General features: G+C 44.2%; 1 protein-coding gene across 1 annotated transcript in view; it reads right to left on the bottom strand.

The window, feature by feature from the left end:
* LOC102985248 (mucin-16) overlaps window positions 1-23,444 on the bottom strand; it is a 97,875-nt gene that overhangs the window by 6,070 nt on the left and 68,361 nt on the right. The window contains exons 11-26 of the mRNA XM_055091348.1: window positions 20,285-21,913; window positions 18,975-19,010; window positions 18,688-18,753; window positions 16,468-16,598; window positions 16,305-16,372; window positions 13,606-13,778; window positions 10,894-10,929; window positions 9,874-9,939; window positions 8,677-8,798; window positions 8,508-8,575; window positions 8,174-8,346; window positions 6,221-6,351; window positions 5,795-5,862; window positions 4,812-4,960; window positions 3,126-3,286; window positions 2,319-2,386 (exon numbers count right to left, since the gene is read on the bottom strand). Of these exons, the coding sequence (XP_054947323.1) occupies window positions 2,319-2,386; window positions 3,126-3,286; window positions 4,812-4,960; window positions 5,795-5,862; window positions 6,221-6,351; window positions 8,174-8,346; window positions 8,508-8,575; window positions 8,677-8,798; window positions 9,874-9,939; window positions 10,894-10,929; window positions 13,606-13,778; window positions 16,305-16,372; window positions 16,468-16,598; window positions 18,688-18,753; window positions 18,975-19,010; window positions 20,285-21,913 (3,145 nt within the window). The remainder of the gene's footprint in view (window positions 1-2,318; window positions 2,387-3,125; window positions 3,287-4,811; window positions 4,961-5,794; window positions 5,863-6,220; window positions 6,352-8,173; window positions 8,347-8,507; window positions 8,576-8,676; window positions 8,799-9,873; window positions 9,940-10,893; window positions 10,930-13,605; window positions 13,779-16,304; window positions 16,373-16,467; window positions 16,599-18,687; window positions 18,754-18,974; window positions 19,011-20,284; window positions 21,914-23,444) is intronic.

Below are 23,444 nucleotides of genomic sequence, written 5' to 3'. Positions count from 1 at the left end.
ACACACACACACACACACACACACACACACACTACTAAATCCTATTAGTTCAGCATGATCGTAGGATATAAGAGCAATATGCAAAAATCTATATTGTATTTCTATACACTAGTTATTAACATTCTGAAAATAAAGTTAAGAAAGCAGTTCCATTTACAATAGCATCAAACAATGTACAAAACACTTTGGAATAAATTTAACAAAAGAAATGTAAGATTTGTATATTCAAAACTATAAAACTTTGTTCAAAGACTTTTAAAAAGACCTAAATAAATGAAAAGGCATCCTATGTTCATGAATTGGGGATTTAATATTATTAAGATGATAACACTCCCCAAATTGATCTAAAGATTAAATTCAATCCCTATCAAAATCTCAGCTGGCACTTTTGCAGAAATTGATAACTGATACTAAAATTAATATGGAATTTCAAGGTACTTGAATAACCAAACCAATATGGAAAAAGAACAGCGCTGGACAGCGCCACTTCCCAATTGCAAAACTTACTACTAAACTACAGTAATCAAAACACTGCCACTGGCAAAAAGATAGACATGCAGATCAATGGAATAAAATTTACTGTCTGTAAACAAAGTCATGCAATTATGGACAACTGATTTTCAACAAAGTTTCCAAAACAACAGGGAAAGGATAGGCTACTTAACAAATAGAGCTGGGACAACTAGATATTCACATGCAAAAGAAGGAAGTTGGACCCCTATCTCAGCATATACAAAAATTAACTGAAAATAAATTAAAGATCTAAATGTAAGAGAGAAAATTATATAACCTTTGGAAGAAAACATAAGAGTAAATCTTCATAACCTTGGATTAGTCATTGCTTACTTAGATATGGTACTAAAAGCACAAGAATCCAAAGGAAAAAGTAGATAAATTGGATTTCACCAAAATGAAAAACTGTTGTGCTTTAAAAGATACTACCATGAACATGAAAATACAGCCTTTCAAATGGCAGAAAATATTTGCAAATCATGTATCTTGAAGAGTCTAGTATCCAGACTATATTAAGAACTATTATACCCCAACATTAAAAAGACAAATCAATTTTAAAAATGGGTAAAGGGCTTGAATAAACAATTCTCCAAAGAAGATATAAAAATGGCCAATAAATATATGAAAAAATGCTCAACATCGCTAATCATTAGGGAAATGCAAATCAAAACTACAATGAGCTACCACTTCACACCCACTAGGATGGCTATAGTGGGGGGAAAAAGGGCAATAAGAATCGTTGGTGAGGATGTGAAGAATTTGGAACCTTCATACATTGCTGAAGGGAATATAAAATGGTGGAACCTCTGTAGAAAATAATTCAGTAGTTCCTCAAAAATTAAACATAGTTACCCTATGACCCTACAATACCCATTCCTATTTATATGCCCCAAAGCATTGAAAACATAAGTTCATGTAAAAACTTGGATATTAATGCTCATAACAGCATTATTGATAATAGCCAAAAAGTGGAGACAATCCAATGTCCATCAGTGTATGTACAGATAAACAAAAGTGGTACAGCCATCCAACAGAATATTATTCAGTCCTAAAAAGGAATGAAGGACTGATGTTACAGCATGGATGATCCTGAGAACATTATGCTAAGTGAAAGAAATCAGTCACAAAAGACCACATAGTGTATGATTCCATTTAAATACATTTCATATAAATGGAATGCCTGTTGTTCAGAATAGGCAAATCTACAGACGGAGAAAGTAAATTGTTTGCTAGGGGGTGGGGGTGAGGGAAGAATGAGTGACTGCTAATGGGTGGGTACAAGATTTCTTTTTGATGAAAATGTTCCTCCCTCCATTAGGTAGTGGGATAGTTGTACCACTATATAAATAAACCACTAAATTACATACATCAAAAAGGTAAATTTTATGATATGTGAAACATATCCCAAGAGGTGTATAAAAGTTTTTAATTGCCTCTTATGGCTAGTAGCTACAGTGTTGGACAGCACGGTTAGACTGCTGGATTCCAAGTCATCTGGTGTTCTAACCCCCAGCTCCCATGGATTCTGCCTTCAGTGGCCAATTTCTTAAGACATGAATGCTACACTCTATATTCCATGGCCCCAGCACAAGACACCTTCATGCCTACCTAGGCTGACACAAGCTCTCCTGAGTTTCTAGCCAGTTGTACTCGCTGGTTCAGGAACAAGCTGATGTTTGGGTAACAGCTCTATATTCCTAGGGCTCTCCTCCATAACAGCTAGGAACTGAGAGACTATGGCAGTGGGACACTTTCAAAGGACAGAACAAACCTCCAAAATGATTGGGTCCTGAGTTGGAACTCACCTGAATGCTGAAACTTGACAGTCAGAAAAATAACTCTTGATGCTGCTGTTTTGGAAGAGCTGGTTGAGCTGAAAGACAGGGCAACATTTCCTTGGTCAGAATCCATGGCCCAGTGGCATCGGAGAATGCCAATTAACCAAAGAGCACACTTCCCCATCTTTTTTTTTTTTTTTTTTGTCGGTCCAGTGGTTAAGAATCTGTGCTTCCACTGTAGGGGGCACGGGTTTGATCCCTGATCAGAGAACTAAGATCCCGAATGCTGAGTGGTGTGGCCAAGAAAAAACCAAACAAACACGAAAACGAAAAAGAAAACACTAGCCCAGGGCCTGTTCCAGGGTATGACTTGGGCTAGCAAGTGAACCCCTCTATGGCTGTCTCTTAGTTTGTAAAATGGGAATAAGAACCTGTCTTCATGAATTGTTAAAAAAAAAAAGTCACCCTCCAGATAACCAACAAGGATCTACTGTATAGCACAGGGAACTATACTCAATATTTTGTATTAACCTTTAAGTGAAGAGAATCTGAAGAAGGATATATATATCTGAATAGCTGTGCTGTACACCCAAAACTAACATGATATTGTAAATCAACTATACTTCAATTTTAAAAAATGTCCAGCAAAGCAGAAACTAACACACCGTTGTAAAGCAATTATACTCCAATAAAGATGTTAAAAAAAATGTCCAGATTGCCAAGCTGAAAAAAAAATAAATGTGCACAACAAAAAAAAAGTCACCCTCTGACTACCCAGTGTCCATAGGTCAGTCTCTACATGGGAATAGGGTGGTCAAACAACCCCATTCTCACCTCATCCTCAATATTTCTCTTGTTCTGCTGGTGTTTGGGTGTGCCTGGGGCTATGTCCTGGCAATAGATTAAGTTGGTGACAGTGAAATTCAGCTGGAAGTTCTGGAAGCTGGGACTGATTGTTGGTTGGTCTGTTGGTAGATGAATTGATGGCTCCACTTCTAGAATAAAAAGAAAGTATGAAGTTTTTAACAAAGAAGTTATTTATTCCTGGCAATGTGGACTGAGCTGGGTTTTTAGAAGTGGGCTACACTCAAAAAGAATGAAATAATCCCATTTGCAGCAACATGGATGGACCTAGAGATTATCACACTAAGCGAAGCAAGTCAGAAAGAGAAGGACAAATACCGTATGATATCACTTATATGTGGAATCTAAAATTCGATACAAATCAACATATCTATGAAGCAAAACCAGACTCACAGACATAGAGAACAGATTTGTGGTTGCCAAGGGGGAGGGGGATGTGGGAGGGAGGGAATGGGAGTTTGGGATTAGCAAAGGCAAGCTATTATATATAGGATGGATAAACAACAAGGTCCTACTGTATAGCACAGGGAACTATATTCAATATCCTGTGACAAACCATAATGGAAAAGAACATGAAAAAGAATATATATATGTATAACTGAGTCATTTTGCTGCACAGAAGAGGTTAACACAACATTGTAAATGAACTGTACTTCAATAAAATTTTTTTTAAAAGTGGCCTACAGAAGACTGTTCATCTACCTGTCCACCTTGAATCCATTCATCTGTCTGCCTGTCCAACTCTCCACCAAGCATTATGAGAGTTCACTAGGATGTGGGGAAGAGGAGCTTGGGCTTCTCTGGGGCAGAGTTGGCAGGTGCAGGTGCTGACTATCTCAGTGGGCATCTATCACACACCTTTGCTGACCTAAGTTCCTAATGTGTCTTCCTGCCTCTGTTCTTCCTCCCTGTCCCCAGTCATTGTCCTTGTAACACCGAGAGGATGCGCTTTCTAAAGTAGAATTCTGAGTGTGTCCTGTTCCTCCACAAACCATTCCAGTGCCCAGGAAAGTCCCTGCCCACATCTTCAGCTACAGCTTTTCCATGTCTCATGTCAAGGTGTATGCTCCAGCCACACCAAACTTCTTAAAGCCTCCTCCAATGACATGTTCTTTCTATATTCTAGGTTATAGACACATGTAGCACAGCTGCCCATCTCTTTCCCCCATCTAGGTCCTGTTCTCCTTCAGATCTCAGTTTCTTCATCACTTCCTCTAGAAAAATTTCCAAGAGAGAATTGTGTATCCCTTTTGGGGGTTCCCACAGACTTTTGAAATTCCCCTGTTATAGCGGTTATCACAATGTATCATCAGTGCCTATTTATTTTCATGGCGTCTACATTGAATGAATGAATGAATGAATCAACCAATGCATGACTCATAACTGCAGCCTAAGAAGGAAACACAGGATCCTTTACATTCTGGGTTAGAAAAACTGACATGTAAAATAACCATTTCCTTGGTTGCAATCGCTGCATTTTCTCTTCCTGCATCCTGTTGGATGACACATTGCCATGAATCATCAACATGGGCTTCCAGAAAGCCTCCCTTTTTCCTCTGCAGCCTCTATCCATTTCACTGCTACCCAGAAGCCCTATCCTTCTTCATAAAACCATCTTTTCCAGCCATGAACCTATTCCCCCACCTTATCTCATACCTGTCACATGCACATCTGTCAGCTGGTAGGTGGCACCCAGCCAGTGGGATGAGGCATTAAGGGTCTTGTCTAGAAACACTTGCTTCACCACGCTGGAGTGCAGATTGGAGGAGAACAATGCCTTGATACTGACCAACATGGGATCCAGCCTAGGAACAGAGGCCATGGGAACTCAGCCAGCACCCAACACCAGCAGTGTCTCCTGAGTTACTGTTTTATAGAGCCAAAGACCTAGGGACAAGCACTGTGGGTATCTGACTGCCTCTTCCCCCAGGCAAGAGAAGAGACCCTGACCAAAAAGGGAAAGACTTCTAGGGGTTGGGAATAGAAGCAATGACAGTAACAATAATGAACGTCTACTGTGCACCTCTAAGAAGTGAATTCCACATTCCCTCCCCATCACTCTGGTGGAAGCTATTATTATAATTATCCCCATTTTAAAGACAAAGGAACTGAAGTTTGGTGTCATTCAAAGTCAGCATTGTGTCCCATGATCCTCCCTCTCTCTAGTACAGATGTCCTAGTTCCTCTACCCGTCCCTCAGAGACCTGGGTTCAAACCCAACTTTGACAGCTCTTGGGCTGTTCACTTCTCTGAGCCTCAGTTTTCTCATGTGAACACTGGGGATGAGCATTGCATTCACTTCTTGGGGGATGTTATGAGAATTAAATGAGATGATCTTGCATGAAAGTACTCAGCAGGGAGCCTGGCCATGGTAAATGTTATTATTGGACTATTATTAGCTGAAAGTTGTATTTCCCAAGAAGGAGGTGGGTGCAAGGGGTTGGTGGCTCCATGAGGTTAATCCTTTTCCTGCACCCGGAAGACGTACGGAAGGAGATGGTAAGATTAGCTGTCAGGGACATGGGGAAGAATAGGCACCATGTCAATGAACCTTCCTGCCTCTGTTCTTAAAGGGTGTGCCAACAGGGGATCAGAGCCTCAAGCCGCCAGCTCAGCCAATGCTTCCAATCTCAACTTACATCAAGTTGGTGACCAGGCAGTAGTGGAATATGTCTTGTAGCTGGCTGCCTCTGTACAGTTTTGTGACCTGGAATAAAGGGTAGGTAGAGTGAGTGAGATGGAGGTCTCTTGGGGCTGGAGGGGGCCACTGGAGCCAGTGGAGGAACAAACATAGGTCTTGAAGCAAGGGAGACCTGAGTTCCAATCCTGGCTCTGCCCTTAACTCACTGTGTGACCTTAGGCACAGTGTTGCCCTTTCTGAGCCTCAGTTTGCCCATCTGAGAAGTGGGGAGGCAGCTAGGGTATGACCCCTGGAATCTGAAAGAACCCAGAACATGTAGGTAAAGTGAAGAGTTGAAGCAATCACTTAACAAATGTAAGTCAGACTGAGGAATGAGAGGGGCATCCAGGGCAAGGAGAGATGGGAGAGGGGAGAGAGACCCTACCTTGTCCTGGATGTCCTTCAGCAGGGTAATGTACTCTAAGGACGTGGGGTCTGGATTGCTGAGGTTCCAGTTGATGATGTGGAAATTTAGCTGGTACTCGCTCTGGATAGATAAACTCTGGGGTGCATAGCCTGGAGCCACCAAGAGGAAGAAAAGACAGATGGAGACTCTCAGCTTTTAGGACAGAGGCATGGGGGCCTGGGGGCCCCTACCTACTGTCATAATCAACCAAAACCAGGTCCACATGTTGGGGACTATAGGGCTCCCAAATGGAAAGTCACCCTGTAGAGGGGGAAAACTGGAATTTTACAAGGAATCTCCTAAGCTGAGCTTTTCTGTTTGTGCTTATGCAGTTCCCGCTTCCTGGAATGCTCTTCCACCCTTTTCTTTTCCAGGAAAACTCCTATTCCTGCTTCAGGAGCCCATTGAGGTGGAGCTCCGTGAGAGCAGGCATTCATCTATCTTGTTCTTGTCATGTTGTTCATGTCCAATGCCTAGTACAGTTTCAGGAGGCACTCCTTGACTTGCCCCATCTCTGCACTCCCATGGCACCCTGTTAATAATAGTGTCTCTGCCTTTTTTTTGTCCTTAAGTAATATATATATTTTTTGGCCATGCCATGCTGCATGTGGAATCTTAGTTCCCCAACTGGGGATCGAACCCATGCCCCCTGCAGTGGAAGCGCAGAGTCTTAAACACTGGACCACCGGGGAAGTCCCCGTAAGTAATATTTAAAAAAATGTTATTTTATTGAAGTATAGTTAATTTACAATGTTGTGTTAATTTCTACTGTATAGCAAAGTGATTCAGTTATACATATATATATTCTTTTTCATATTCTTTTCCATTATGGTTTATCACAGGATATTGAATACAGTTCCCTGTGCTATACAGTAGGACCTTGTTTATCCATTCTATATATGATAGTTTGCATCTGCTAACCCCAAATTCCCAACTCACCCCTCCCCCATGGTAACCACAAGTCTGTTCTCTGTGAGACTGTTTCATAGATAGTTTCATTTGAGTCATATTTTAGATTCCACATATAAGTGATATCATATGGTATTTGTCTTTCTCCTTCTGACTTACTTCACTTGTGTCCCTAAGTAATCTTTTTTTTCCTAAGTAATCTTTAATTCACTTGATTATGACTTTTTCAGAGACAGAACCTGTGTATTCTATCTCTATGGCCAGAACATGGCTTGGGACAGAATGGTCACACATATGAGTCTGTTGAATGAATAAATGTGAACTGCAGTGGATCCCCAGATATTAGGGCTGAGATACTCATCTTTCATTTGTTCACTCTTTCATTGGGTACTATGATGTGCCAACATATTAAGAACTGAGGATACAGTGCCACATTAAACAAACACTAATTTTATAGAGTTGGATAATTAAACAAATAATTGCTGTGAAGTGATACGTGTTGGTCTGGTGCTCAGCTAGGAACTATGGGACCGTGTTCAGCAGGGTTTCTCATCCTCAGAACTACTGAAATTTGAGGCTGTATAATTCTCAGTGGTGAGGTTCTCCTGTGCACTGGAGGATATTAGCTACATATCTGGCCTTTATCCACTAGATGCCAGTAGCACCCTCCCCCATTATGACAATCAAAAATGTCTCCAGACATTGCTGAGTATCTGCTGGGGGGCGGGCGGCAGAATCACCCCTAGGTAAGAACCACTGGCATGGATGAACCTCGCATAGAAGAACCTCTGTCCCAAGAGATCCCATGGGTCAGACATTTTGGTTTTGAATGAAAATTCATTACATTCATTTGGTCAAAGAATTTTGTGCTGTTTTCCTGAACTGACAGGAGAGACCCTCCCCATGGAGGTTTGGGGAGGGTGCTCCTCAAATAAAACTTTGACTGACTTGTTCAAGAAGAAATAAAATAGAACAGCGACAAGTAATGATCACTATAGGTCCAAGTTCAGCATGAACACTCACCATTGACGAAGAGGCTGTCCTTGACCAGGGTGTAGAAGCCCATCTGGGTGGCACCACTGATCAGCTGGTTCAGCTCCCAATAAAGCTGCTCTCTGTCCAGCCTGTGGCCTGTGGAGTCAGGGTGGTAGGTGCAGACGGCATCCACGCTGGTGACTGCACCATCCTTCTCAGGTCTGGGGAGAGAGGGAGGTGGGGACTCAAGAGAGAGGTCTTGAAACCTCTGGGTGTGGGGCCAGAAAGAGGGGGAAGCAAATGGGAGGTCAGTGGGAAGACTGAGAAAGGGGTGGTCACCAAAAGTGGTCCTTACTGGCAAATGCTCAGGAAAAGGTCTTACTTGAGGGAGATTGGTCTGCAACCCAAGTAGAAGGGGCCCAGACTGGTCTTCTGGAACAAGGATCCGAGCTGGGGAGGTAGGAGAAGGATGATGAACAGAAAGGACAGGGATTGGGAGAGGGGCTGGGTGGGAATCATCCCACCAGGGGTTGCTAGGACCAGCATCTCACCAGGCGCTGCAGGACCGTCTCGGTGGAGTTGAACATGGCTGAGCCATTGCTCATGTCTGATGAATATGGAAGGTTGGAGATGGTGAAGTTGAGTGTGAGGGTCTTCAGGTTGTGTCCCATAGCTGCAATAAGGTAGGGGGATAGATGGTTATCACTGAGACCTGACCTGGGACTACATCAGAGTCCTGCATTCATTATAATCTGTTGTCTTCTCTTCCAGTAGCACTACCTCCCACCAATGATGTCACCCAAGTCAAAACCAGCATATTTGCTTGGCTTCTCCTCCCTCACCTCCAATTAACCACAATTCTACTTGCAGAATGGTTCCTACATACATCCCCTCTCTCCATCCCTGTCCCAGCTTAGGTTTTATCTTCTCTGACCTGGACCAACACCCCAGCAGACTCACTGGATGCCCTGTCTAAAGGATGTTCTCTACACTGAACACTAGAAGAAATTTTCTTAAATAAAAATCTCACTACTGTCACCACTGCTCTAGTATCACCCGTGGCTACCTATGGCCTTCAGCACTAAGTTCAACTTTTTAATTAATTAATGTTTTCGCCATGCGGCATGTGAGATCTTAGTTCCCCAACCAGGGATCGAACCCATGCCCCTTGCAGTGGAAGTGTGGAGTCTTAACCACTGGACCACCAGGGAAGTCCCTAAGTTCAACTTTTTTTAATCTGGCACTTGAAGTCCTTCTTAATCTGGTTCTTGCCAACCTTTCAGCTTAATTTATCCATCTACTCCAGTTTAAGCTTTAAGCTTTATGCAAACCAAATTCTTCTCAATTTTCCCCGTACACTCTGCTGCTTTTGACCACTGACATTTTGCTCATGGAATCCCATCTGCTAGGAAAATTTTCATCCCCTATTTGCCTGGATGAGTCCTACTTTTTCTAAAGACTCAGGTCATGTGAAACTTTCTCCAGAAAGCCTTTCCCTTCCAAATTGTGCTAGATGCCTCATCCCAAGACCATACCACATTATGTTATAATAATCGGTTAGTCTCACAAGACTGGGGGCTCCATGAGGGCCAGCATCAGATTGAATTATTGGTATAATCTTTGTGATCAGCATGATTGCCCTAAAATCAGAATTGCACCCCCTGGCCTCCCAGCTCCTGTGTTACATTGGCCGGTGGATGTGTGGGGCTGGAGAGCTTCTCTTGGGAAGGAAAAGGGGCCCCCAATACCTGTGGTGGATTCTAGTTGTACAGGTGATGATGAAGTAGGCAGGAATGTGGTAGCTGGTTCAGGAGCTATGGAAAGGGCAGTCCTTAGGGAGGAACAGAGCCCCCACAGAGTGGGAGAAGCCTCCAGGCTCACCTGGGCTCCAGAAGCCCCCAGGCTCACCTGGGCTCTAGAAACCATTCATAGGTTTACCATTAATGAGAGTGAGCGAAGGGGTGATTGTGTGAGTAGAGGGATGAGGAAGCCTGTGAATGAAATGAACCCAAGAGAGTGTGAGTGGGTAAACAAGAGAGAGACTGAACAAAGAGGACAGACAGGTGGAGGGGCAGAAATACAGGCAGACAGACGGGATACTTGGACGGGCAGAGGAAGAATGGACACAAGGAGGATCAAAGAGAAGGAAAGAAGAATAAACACAAGGAAGAAAAGTTGAGAGATGAATGGAAGTGCAGAAGGAAAGAAAGACAAACAGGTGAATAGGCAGAAGGATGGTTGGATGGATGGATGGATAGATGGATGGAAGGGAGGGAGGGAAGGAGGGAGGGAGGAAGGAAGAAGTCTGAGAGAAGGGATAACTAGGAGAATGGAAGAATGGATGGGTGAAAAGATAGGTGAAGTGATCATTGGATGAGTGAATGGACAAATTTGGCCAAACCACTGAGTAGCCACCAGAGTTTGCAACTTGACACCAAGGCCCATTCTGCGGCCCCTATTAAAAGGTTTTGTTATCAGGAGGCATGGACTACAGGTCATTATCTGACCTGAACCCTTATTTCTGTAGCGAACTCTCATTCAAATTTCTTTCTCCAACCCAGAAGGGTGTGGAAAATTCGGAAAGCCAATACCATGGCTGCAGGTCTAAAAAGAAACAAAGGACTCAGCATCCTTCCTCCCACTGATACCCTGCCCCCACTCAGGAGACCTGGCCTGAGTTTGGGGCAAGCTCCCTTTGTCAGTGAGAAGAAAAGTTTGGCTCAAGACCATTGGAGACTGAAGTGGACAGTGGATGAAAAGATACATACTTGTAAGAGGCTCATCTGGACCATGTTCATTATAACCTGGAAACAAAAAAGTCACACATTAAGGGGAGGCCGAGGAACAAGCCCAGATAACCCTGCCTTGTCCATGTGGGGCTTCTTTCTGAGTGTCATTCCCTCTGTACCAGGTGAGCATCTATGCATCTTCTAGGATCAGACTCAAATGTCATCTCCACTATAAAGGCTTTCCTGACCTTTGGATTAGAAATGACCCTTCCTTAGCCACCTCACCAGCAAGCCCCCAACAAGAGACTCTCATAATATTTATGTTCACACATTTTTGCCCCCAAATATACATCCACCCTGCCATCTGCCCTTCCAACCTCCCTCCAATCTATCCCTACATCCAGTGAATATTTATGGAAAGCTTACAATGTGTCAGGTTCCATTTACATTTGGGGAATATACTGCCGAATCAAACAGTCTTTGCCCCACTGGGGCTTACACTAGGATAGGCTGTACATGTAGCCTGTCTGTCTCTGGTGTCGGGCACAAGGCCTGGCTTATAGTAGATGCTTGGTAAATGCTGAATGAGTGAACACAATGAAGCATATAAGTTGTGCAGCTTATAAGGGGTTGGGAGGAATCTTAAACTGGCCCCTGCAGTGGCCAAGGTGAAGGGAAAAAATGTGAACTCCGAAGAACCTCAGGACCTAGATTGGCGAAAAACCTACTGTGGGTGTGGACAGTTCCCTTCCCCTCTCTGTAAGTCTGTTTTCCTCTTTGCTAAAATGGGAGTCATAAAGGACCAAGATGTCTCCTGCCCGCCTGATGGGGCAACGGTGATAAAGTGTGAGTTGCCAAACTCTATCCCTAGGTTGGGGACAGAGAGGAGGGAAGCTGAGTAATTCCAGTCAACCTCACCACAGCTGTGCGTTGACCCTCAGAGCCCTCGTTAAGGGTCACCCTTCCAAATGCTCTTTCTTCCTGGATTCTAGGCTGATGCCCAGTGTGTCCGAAGCTTGGATCCCCTAGGTGTTCAGAGTGCCTGCCTGCCTTCCTGGTATAGGGGCCCCAACCAAGAGAGAAACCCATCCTGGTCAGAAGTGAGAAGTGGGGCTGTAGAGCACAGGAAACTCTACTCAATACTCTGTAATGGCCTATATGGGAAAATAATCTAAAAAAAAAATGAGTGGAAATATGTGTATGTAAAAAAAAAAAAAAAGCAAAATTAATAGTCATTACAGTTGCAGATTTAAATAAAATGATAATGTCTTAAATTATTAAATAGAAGGAAGAAATAAAAGAGGTCAGTGGTTTTTTAAAAATTACCCCAAACGGATGTAGAATTTAGAATTAGATGTTATGTCATTTGCGGGTAGTGATGGTTTTTCTTCTTCTTTTCTGGTTTGTGTGTCTTTTGTTTCTTTTTCTTGTCTGTTTGCTGTGGCTGGGACTTCCAATGCTATGTTGGGTATAGGTAGTGTCTTGTTTCTGGTATTGGGGGAAGGGCTTTCAGCTTTTCACCATTGAGTGTTATGTTGGCTGTGGGTTAGTCATAGATGGGCTTGATGTGTTCCCTCTGTACCATCTTCAGTGGGGGTTTTTGTTATGAATGGGTGTTGAATTTTATCAGGTGCTTTTTCTGCATCTATTGAGATGATCATGTGATTTTTATCCTTCCTTTGTTGGTGTGTTGTATTACATTGATTGATTTGTAGATGTTGGACTATCCTTGTATTCCTGGAATGGATCCCACTTAAGTATGGTGTATTAAAAAAAAAAGTGAGGGCTTCCTTGGTGGCGCAGTGGTTAAGAATCTGCCTGCCAATGCCCTGGTGTGGGAAGATCCCACATGCCGCGGAGCAGCTGGGCCCGTGCACCACAGCTACTGAGCCTGTGCTCTGAAACCTGCGAGCCACAATTACTGAAGCCTGCGCGCGTAGAGCCCGTGCTCCGCAACAGGAGAAGCCACCGCAATGAGAAGCCCGTGCACCGCAACGAAGAGTAGCCCCCGCTCACCACACTAGAGAAAGCCCGCGCACAGTAACGAAGACCCAACGCAGCCAAAAAAAAAAAAGCTGAGTTTGAGAAATTGCTGTACACAGATTCATAGTTCTGGTACAAATCTAGCATTACCTTGGGGCTCATTATTTTTTTTAATAAATTAATTTTATTTATTTTTGGCTGTGTTGGGTCTTCGTTGCTGTGCACGGGCTTTCTCTAGTGTGGTGAGCGGGGGCTACTCTTCGTTGCGGTGCGCGGGCTTCTCATTGCGATGGCTTCTCTTGTTGCGGAGAATGGTCTCTAGGCGCACGGGCTTCAGTAGCTGTGGCATGTAGGCTCAGTTGTTGTGGCTGGCGGGCTCTAGAGCGCAGGCTCAGCAGCTGTGGCCCACGGGCTTAGCTGTTCCGCGGCACGTGGGATCTAACTGGACCAGAGCTCGAACCCATGGCACCTGCACTGGCAGGCAGATTCTTAACCACTGCGCCACCAGGGAAGTCCAAACTCAGCATTTTTGACTTTTTTGTCTAGAGAATTCATTTTGGTGGGGAGCTGCCTTACGCATTGTGAGATGTTCAGTAGCACTTCCTGCCTCTACCCACTAAATGTTGTTAGCACCCCACCAGTCATGACTTGAAAATGTCTCCAGATGTTGCCGAGTATCCCCTGGGGTGCAGAATCTTCCCCGGGTGAGAAATACTGGTATAGAGAGACATGGACTGTAGGAGACACCGGCCCCACATGGACACTCACCATTGACATAGAGCCTATTACTGTCCAGGGTGTAGGTGCCCAGCTGGGTGACTCCATGAGTCAGCTGACTCAGCTCCTGGTACAACTTTTCTCTGTCCAGCCCGGGATGCATGGGGTCAGGATGGTAGGTGCAGATGGCGTCCACTCCAGTTGCTGTCCCATCCTTTTCAGTCCTAGGGTGGCAGGGACAGAGGAATAGGGGCATTCAGAGGTGTGGGAGAGTTATATACTTTGTTCATCTTGAGACTGGCTGGGACCCTTTGCTGCTGTGCTTGCACCTGGACAAATGTCTCCTCAAGCAACAAAATACAAAGAAACTATAAGGGACTAAAAATAACTGCATGCATGCGCAGTTGGGGCAAATCATGGACAACAAGATACAAAGAGACCAAAAAACCCAACTGCCACTTCTGAAGAGCCGGGAGCAAAAGCAGGGTGTTGGGAGCAAAAGCAGGGTACTACTCATGCCCCCTGCACACAACACCACCAAAGAGGTGGCCCAACCCCTGGACACACCCCTACCCTCGCCCCATATAAGCCACCCTCGTGCATCTCTTTATCCAACTCGCCCCCCATCTTGGGGAGTGAGCAAGCAAGGGGACCTATTGCTTGTTCTTGCTCCCCACTGCCACAGCAGGGGCCCCAATAAAGCCTTGCCTGAATTTTTTGTCTGGCCTCTCATCAATTTCTGTTGATTAAGTAGGCCAAGAACCCTTGTCAGTAACAATCTCCCTCCTTCAGACTGACCCCCACACCCGCGCGTTGGTTTATGACATTTCTCTTTACTGGGTCTTGTCTGGTTTCTCAGCCATGGTCTCTTCTGGGTCCTCTTCATCTAGGTACCTTCCTACTCCATAAAGTGACTGATCTTCTCGTCTTCACCCTCAGCCAACTTCTCTTCTTTTTCCCCTCATTCTTCTTGGATTATTTGGTTCATACTCACTTTTTTCAGCTACCAGCTTTATTATCATGAAGTCCAGTTTCTCTCTCTCTAGCCAAGACCTCCCTCTTGAGCTCTGTGCCACGTAACCAACAGCCTCAAGGATGTCTTCCAGACCCATTAGATTCCAATGGGAAGATAATTAAGCTTATTATCTTCCCCCCTAAAAATGCAGAACCTGCTCCTTCTCCCACGTTTCTATATCAGTGCCAGAGCCAGAGATGTAGGAGGCTTTCTGGACCTTCCCCATCCTTTGTCCCCGCCGATCCAAGCAATATCAGGTCCAGTCTGACATCTCACTGGTCTCCCCACCTGCTGTTCCATCATCACAGCAAATTTTTCCACCCCCATACCTACCAGTGTTCTACTTAAAATAAACTATACCATTTCAGACTCTGCTTACAATGGTTGCGTGGTTTCCTACAGCTCTGAGTAAGTATAACTAATATTTATGGAACACCTACTAGTTGATAATATTTATGGAACACCTACTGGGTGATCTACTATTACATTTGCTATCTCTTTTTATCTTTTCAGCAACTCTATGAGCTAGATGCTGATATGATTCCCACTTTATAGTTGAGAAAACAGAGTCATGCAGATGTTAAAGAACTTCCCAAACATCACACGGCTAGTGACAGAAACAGGATGTGATGTCATGTATTTGGACACTGAGACCATTAATGCTTGACCTTGGGAATTCCCTGGTGGTCCAGTGGTTAGGACTCCGCACTTCCACTGTAGGGGGCACGGGTTCAACCCCTGGTCCGCGAACTAAGATCCCACAAATCCTGCAAGCCGTGCTTTTGCTGTGCAAAATACTGTGAAAATTCCTTGGTTTGACCTTTGGCCCCAGCTCCAGTCTGAACTTTTGATGATATTTACTAGTCCAAACTCATCCCACAATTCATCCACCATTCATGCAACTACACTTAATTTATCTATCCACTCAGCAACCTCTTTCCCTAGCTCTTTCTTTTCCCCTTCCTTTCTTCCTTCCTTCCTTCCTTCCTTCTCTCTCTTCCTCCCTCCCTCCCTCCCCGCTTCCCTTCCTCCCTTCTTCCCTCCTCCCTCATTCATTCAGTTTGCCCCACACTCTACTCTCACAGACCTTTTCTCATGTACCATGATATTTCTCACATCTATCCCGTTACTTAAGGTATGCCAGCCCTTGAAATATCCATGCCAATGTTTCTTCTGGCAAATGCACACTCGACTGTCAACACTTGGCTCAGGCATCACCTTCTCCAGCCAGCCTCCACTCAGCGCCCCTAGATGGAGCTAAGAGTCCATTCTCTGGGCTCTTATGGCCACTGTGAAGTGCTTTATCATTGTACTAACCACATTCATATTATAGTTTTAAGTCCATATGGCGTTGTCCTGTCTACACTGTGGGCACCTTGAGGGAAGGGCCCATGACTGATTCTTTCAGTGCCCTTAGCACCTGTCACAGGGCGTGTCCTGAGGTACCTCACTTCATGTTTAGTTAATGAGTCAGTGTTGCCCTTTCTGACTGCTGAGTGTGAATGCTCCATGCATCTGCTTATCCAAATAATTTAAGACCTTTGACAACCACCTCTTTCAGGAAGCCCTCTCTGATACACTCAGCCAGGGTATATGTCTTCTCTGCTGAATTCCTGGAAGGCCCCAGTCATTTATGGTTCTCACCTTGTAGTTGTCACGTTCAGGTCTTCACCTCCAGGTGAGCTTGCCTGTGACAGTGCAGCCCTTCAGGTTGTAAGGAGGGGCGGAGTCTTACCTGAGCAGGGTCAGTCTGCAGCCAGAGTACAGTGGGCCGATACTGGTGTTCTTGAACAGATGACCAAGCTTGGGAGAAGGGGGAGGGACATGAGCAAGATGGGCTGAGGGACTGGGTGGGGTGAGCACAAGGCAGGCCAGCGAAGGCATTGAAGGTCTCTTACCAGGCGATTCAGAGTGTTCTCAGTGAAGTTGAACTTTACAGAGCCTCTGTGCCCCATGTCTGGGGTATATAACAGGTTGGTGATGGTGAAATTAAGGGTGCACGGCACCAGGGCTGGGCCCATGCCTGCAACTGGAGGGAGAAAGAGAGAGAGGAGACCCATCAGTCTTAGGCCTGAGCTGTTTAAGGGGGGAAGGGACTAGTGCCATCTCTCTGCCCATAGTGTCTAGTAGGTGAAGACTGAGATATCCCATTGGGATACCCCCCTCCCCCCGCTCCTCAGCCAGCCAGTGGAGGAGAAGGGACCTTTGTCCTAGAAGTGCAACATCAACTTGAAAGGAAACCTCAACCCTCTTATCCTGGAGTGTCCAAAGGCTGACATGTCATGGACATTTTTGTAGGAACTGGAGGGACCAAGACCTCTGTGCTCAGGCCTTAAGCCACAAATACTTGAGCAGTCAAGAAAATCAAAATAACAGTAATTTTTAAAGATGTGCATCTTATATATCTTATTAACCCTAACTTATGGTTACCAGGGGGGAAAGGGGGGGAGGGATAAATTGGGAGATTGGGATTGACATATACACACTACTATATATAAAATAGCTAACTAATAAGAACCTACTGTATAGCACAGGGAACTCCACTCAATACTCTGTAATGGCCTATATGGGAAAAGAATCTAAAAAAGAGTAGCTATATGTATATGTATAACTGATTCACTTCGCTGTACACCTGAAACTGACACAACACTGTAAATCAACTATACCACAATAAAAATTTTTTTAAATGTGCATCTCATGTATTTTATTAACAAGCTTACATTTATTTAAAAAATTCTTAAATTTTTTTATACAATTTTATTTATTTTTATTTATTTTATTTTTTTGGCTGTGCTGCACGGCATGTGGGATCTTATTCCCCGACCAGGGATTGAACCCGTGCTCCCTGCACTGGGAGCTCGGAGTCTTAACCACTGGACCACCAGGGAAGTCCCTTTTATACAATTTTAAAGGTTACTTTCCATTTACAGTTATTACAAAATATTGGCTATTTTCCTCTTGTTGTACAATACATCCTTGAGCCTATCTTACACCCAGTAGCTTATGCCTCCCACTCCCCAATCCCTGTTTTGCCCCTCCCCCCATCCCCACTGGTAACCACTACTTTGTTCTTTACATCTGTGAGTCTGCTTCTTTTTTGTTATATTCACTAGTTTGCTGTATTTTTTAGATTCCACATATAAGTAAGATCATACAGTATTTGTCTTTCTCTGTCTGACTTATTTCACTTAACATCATACCCTCCAAGTCCATCTATGTAGCTGCAAATGGCAAAATTTTGTCCTTTTTTATGACTGAGTAGTATTCCGTTGTGCACACACACACACACACACACACACACACACACACACACACACACCCCTTTTTTTATCCATTCATCTGTTGATGGACACTTAGGTTGCTTCCATATCCTGGCAATTGTAAACAATGCTGCTATGAATGCAGGTATATTTTCAAATTAGTTTTTGTTTTTTTCAAGAGTGGAATTGCTGGGTCATATAGTAGTTCTTTTTTTTTTTTAACATCTTTATTGGAGTATAACTGTTTTACAATGGTGTGTTAGTTTCTGCTTTACAACAAAGTGAATCAGTTATACATATACATATGTTCCCATATCTCTTCCCTCTTGCGTCTCCCTCCCTCCCACCCTCCCTATCCCACCCCTCTAGGTGGTCACAAAGCACAGAGCATATAGTAGTTCTATTTCTAGTTTTTTGAGAAACCTCCATACTGTTTTCTGCAGTGACTATACCAGTTTACATTCCTACCAACAGTGTACAAGGGTTCCCTTTTATCCACATCCTTGCCCACAGAATAGCAGTAATTTCCAGGAAGGAAATGTTCATATCAATAGGAATAGAATAGAGATTAGCTATGGGAAAAAGCTATTTTCTAGGAGATGGTCTGAGCAAGAACATGCTGAGATGAGATTTGGAGGACAAGGAGGAACCAAGCACAGCTGAGTTCCAAAAACAGTAAGTGCATGAGGATGGAAGGATGTCTGGGCCCTGCAGGAACAGAAGTGAGGCTGGATTATGGAGCAAGGTAGACAGTGGGACAGGTTGAGGCTGCGTGGGCATCAGGGTCCAGACCATGCAAGAGTCCATCAGCCACTAGATGGGATTTGGAATTTCATGACCCAGAGGTTAGATTCCTACTTGTAGAGCTGGGGGTGGAGGTCAGAGATGTTGGAGGTCCTGGAGAGAATGTAGAGGTCACCGGAGCTGAAAGAATAAAATTGTTGGATCCTGTCATGAAGCAACGAGAGGCTAGAGTTATTAATGGAAATTTGCATCTCTACCTTGGCTTAACCTGAGACTTTTGCTGGTCTGAGGCTATTGTGGGGCTGAGGATCTGGGGGATGGGGCATAGTTTCCTCCCAGGGAGCAGGCTGAGGGAGGAAGGGTCCCAGGGTCATGGGAATATCTGAGCCCTCATTACCCACTGCTGGTGGTGGGGATCCAGTATTGATGGTTATAACCTGCAGAGAGAGGCAGAAAGAAAGAGTAAGATGATGGGAGAAGGTTAAGAAAGGGGTGAAGGGGGACTTCCCTGGCAGTCCAGTGGTTAAGACTTCACCTTCTAATGCAGGGGGTGCGTGTTCATTCCCTGTTCCGGGCGCTAAGATCCCACATGCCTCGCGGCCAAAAAAGCAAAAACATAAAACAGAAGCAATACTGTAACAAATTCAGTAAAGACTTAAAAAAAAAAGGAAAGAAAGGAGTGAAGTGTAGAACTGGAAACACAAGCTCACAGACCTTACTGAGTGCTTTCTTTGAGATTCATCAATAAATAAAGATGGTTATTCTTTATGAGTTAACTGCCTCATACTCTGATGCTCCTGATAATTTCATCCTCATAACCATTAACCTCAAAGAAAATAATGATCAAATCACCCTCAATATTGTGGAGATTTAATAGGTGCCTGGAATAATATCGACCTCATCAAATAAATAATAAGGACAGCAATTTTATGTGTGTTTCCAGCCTTATTTGTGTTCTCTTCATCCATGACATATAGTTTTGTCCTTGCTCGTTGAGTTTCTCCCAATACCCAGCTCTCCAAAGACAAAGTTTGACCTTTGACAGCATAGTTCTTGGACTTCTGTAATGTTGGACTGAGAATAGTGAGGGAGATGGAGAGAGAGAGAGAGACCTAACAATTTCTCTTCTAGGTGTATACCCAAAAGGAATGGAAACAGGAACTCAGGAACTCAGACAGGTGTACACCCATGTTCATAGCAGCATTATTCACCATAGCCAAAAGGTGGAGACAGCCTGAGTGTCCATCAAGAGATGGACCAGGACAGATATTTTATCTGCTCCAGGACAGATAAAATGAGCTACATCCATACAATGGAATATTATTCCTCCTAAACAGGAGTGAAGTTCTGATATTCACTACAACATGGATGAACCTTGAAGACATTATGCTAAGCAAAATAACCCAGACACAAAAGGAAAAATACTTTGGATGATTCTACTTATATGAAGTATCTATAATAGGCAAATTCATAGAGACAGTAAGTAGATTAGAGGTCACCAGGGGCTAGAGGGAGTGGGGAAGGGGGAATTCTTGCTTAATGGGTTCACAGACCCTGTTCAGGGTGATTGAAAACAGTAGAGATGGTTGCACAATAGTGTCAGTGTAATTAATGCTGCTGAATTGTACATTTTAAATGGTTACGATGGCAAATATTTCATATATATATATATATAAATTATATTTGACCACAATAAAAAAGTTATTCTTACCTGTTCCTGAAGTCACACTCACAGAGGCCAAGGTAGAGGTTCCAGGTGTGGTCACAGGGGCAAAAGGACTTCCAGACAGTGTATTGAAGGTGATTGTGGTCTTGGCCACAGTGGGACCTGAACCTGTGACAGCTAAATGAGTGGTCTCAACAGTGGTGGTTTTCAGGACAGTGGTTGTACTTAATCCTTCCTCATGACTGGTTTTAGGTGGTGTCGGAGTCTCTGATGTTATCAAGGTCATGGTGTCCCCTGTCACGGTCTTGGGAAATTCTGGGAGTCCAACTGAGTTTGTGGGTGGTGAGGTTTCTGTGCTCCAGGAAGGTACAGGATAAAGCCTAACAATTGTTGTAGGGGTCCTGAAAGGCCCAAGAACGCCAGGGGAAACAGTCAGAGCTGGGGTACTTGTATTGGCCTCTGTTGCAGGCCTGGTGGCCAGTAAGCCTGTGGTCTCTGGTAAACCACGGGAAAGAGCTGAAGTTGAGATAGTTGCGCTGATGTCTGTCCCAGGATGGGTGGAGAGTGAGGCTGTTTCTGCAGGAACACCAAATGAAGCTGTTGGAGTTAGATTAACTCTGGCTGTCTTGGTCACAGTTGTGGTGAAGAGAGAGGATGTTTCTGGTGGACTGAGAGAAACAGTCTGATTTGGAAGAGCTGTATTAGTCTCCAACCCAGGTGGGATGGATGGTGCGGCTGTGATCTCTGGTAAATGAGGAAAAATATTTGAAGCAGGAAAACTTGTGCTTGTCTCTGCACTGGAATGGGTGACCATTAAGACTGTGGTTGCTGGTTCACCAGGAGAAAGAGTCAGAGGTACAATAGCCATAGTGGTGTCTGTCTCAGAGCTAGTGACCTGTGAAGTCATGATATCTGGTACACCAGCTGAGACAGTACGAGTTGGAACAACTGAACTGACTTCTGTCCCAAGACTGGTGGCCACTGAGAATGTGGTGTCTGATTCACTATGGGAAACATTGGGGGTTGTCCTGGGAACAGTCGGTTTGGTGTCTACAGGATGGGTGACCAGTGAAACTGTTGTATTTGGCTTCCCAGGGTAAGCAGTCATAGTTGGAATAGCTGAACTTGTTTCTGTATGGGTGACCCATGAGGCTGTTGTCTCTGGTTTGTGCATGGAATCAGTCAGAGTTGGAAAAGTTGTACTGGTCTCTGCCCCAGAACTGGTAACCAGTGAGGTCACCATCCCCAGTACATTAGGGGAGACAGTCGGAGTTGGAACAGCTGAACTGACTTCTTCCCTAGAACTTGTAGCTGTTGGGGGTGTGCTGTCTGATTCACTACGAGAAACATTCAGGATTGCCCTGGAAACAATTGGGCTAGTCTCTGCAGGATGGGTGACCCATGAGGTTGTGGTCTCTGGCCCACCAAAGGAAACAGTCAGAGTTGGAACAGCTGCACTGGTCTCTGCCCCAGAACTAGGGACCAGTGAGGGTGTAGTCTTTGGTCCTCTATTGAAAATAGATGGGGTTGTCATGGGAACTACTGTGCTGGTCTTGTCTCCAGGTCTGGTGACAAATGAGGCTCTCATCTTTGGAACATCTGGGGTTGTGATGATCATTCCTGTTGTGCTTATGCTGGCTGTTTTATCTGATGTCCTAAGGAGAGACAGCATACCTGAAGTGGGAGTAGAGACTCTGGTAGTCAAAGTCACTGTGGGAGTGGTCTTCAGAACCATGGCAGTGGTCTCTGCCCTCTCTGTCCCTCCTGTTGATAGTCCTGTGAATTGTAGGAGGGACACATGATTACTACATACTGGGTTGGCAATCGCTTATTTTTTCTCCACATCAGGAAAGGGAGAGAAATGTCTGCCTGGGGTGTGCCAGTGATGATTCTGGAATGGGAAAAGGAATTGTGATTGGCATTCCCTCACCTTACCTGACTCACCTTGGGCTGCAACTCCTCCATGAATTCTTTTTTTGTTTGTTTGTTTAAAAGTATTTATTTAGAACAGGAACAGAATTTTAAAACATCAGTTTATAGGACTTCCCTGGTGGTCCTGTGGTTAAGACTCCATACTTCCAATGCAAGGGGCACCGGTTCGATCCCTGGTTGGGGAGCTAAGATCCCACATGCCGTGTGGCGGCCAAGAAAATATATTTAAAAATCAGTTTATGAGTTTATTATAAATATTAAGAGCATGAAAATAAAAAGAGAACAGTGAAAAAATTGAAAATGGAAACCGACATAAGGTTTATCATTTTTTTCTCAGGTAGAAATCAGAATAACAACAGAAACAAAACTCAAAAACATAATGGAGTAAAACTTTCCTTAAAAAAGATCCATGCATGGGATTACCCTGGTGCTCCAGTGGTAAAGAATCCACCTTCCACTGCAGTGGATGTGGGTTCAATCCCTGGTCAGGGAACTAAGATCCCACATGCCGTGGGGCAACTAAGCCTGCGTGCTGCAACTACTGAGCTCATGGGCCTCAACAAGAGAGCCTGCATGCCGCAAACTACAGAGCCCATGTGCTCTGGACCCCACGCACCACAACTACAGAGCCCACACTCCTTGGAGCCTGCGCACCACAACTAGAGAGAGAAAATCTGCATGCCACAGCTAGAGAGAAGCCCGTGTGCTGCAAAGAAAGATCCTGCATGCCTCAGGGAAGATCCTGCATGCCACAACTAAGACCCAACGCAGGCAAAAATAAATAAAATAAATAAATAAATCTTTTAAAAAGTAAGATCCATGCACATAAAATGAAAGAGCTCTCTGAAATCCGAATAAATCTAATTTCTCTTTTTATTAACTATAGACAGAGTGGCAGCTATATTGCCCAAGTTCAAGAGAGTATAAATACCTCAGGACCATATTGGAATAATCTTTAATCTAAAATGAGTGAAAGTAGGAGAACGAAGAGAGAAAAAGTATGATCCAGAAAATTAGACCACTGCTCATTTTTTAACCAGAGCTGTGATGATAATTATTTGTTTAGCTTTGAAAAAAATATCTGTCTATTCTGAACACACCTTCACAGAGATCCTGAGCCTGTCATTCAGGCTATCATCTGGGCAAGTGTTCTGTCACCACAGACAGTTTCTTCATACGCATCCCTGGTTGGGAACTGACAGTTGAGAATATGATACTGAAATGGAGCAGGACCCTATTGTCTATGACCCCCATGTCCTCAGCCTGCCTTTTG

This window comes from Physeter macrocephalus, chromosome 2, assembly GCF_002837175.3.
Source record: "Physeter macrocephalus isolate SW-GA chromosome 2, ASM283717v5, whole genome shotgun sequence".
Lineage (NCBI taxonomy): Eukaryota > Metazoa > Chordata > Mammalia > Artiodactyla > Physeteridae > Physeter > Physeter macrocephalus.
This window is presented reverse-complemented; position numbering and strand designations above follow the sequence as displayed.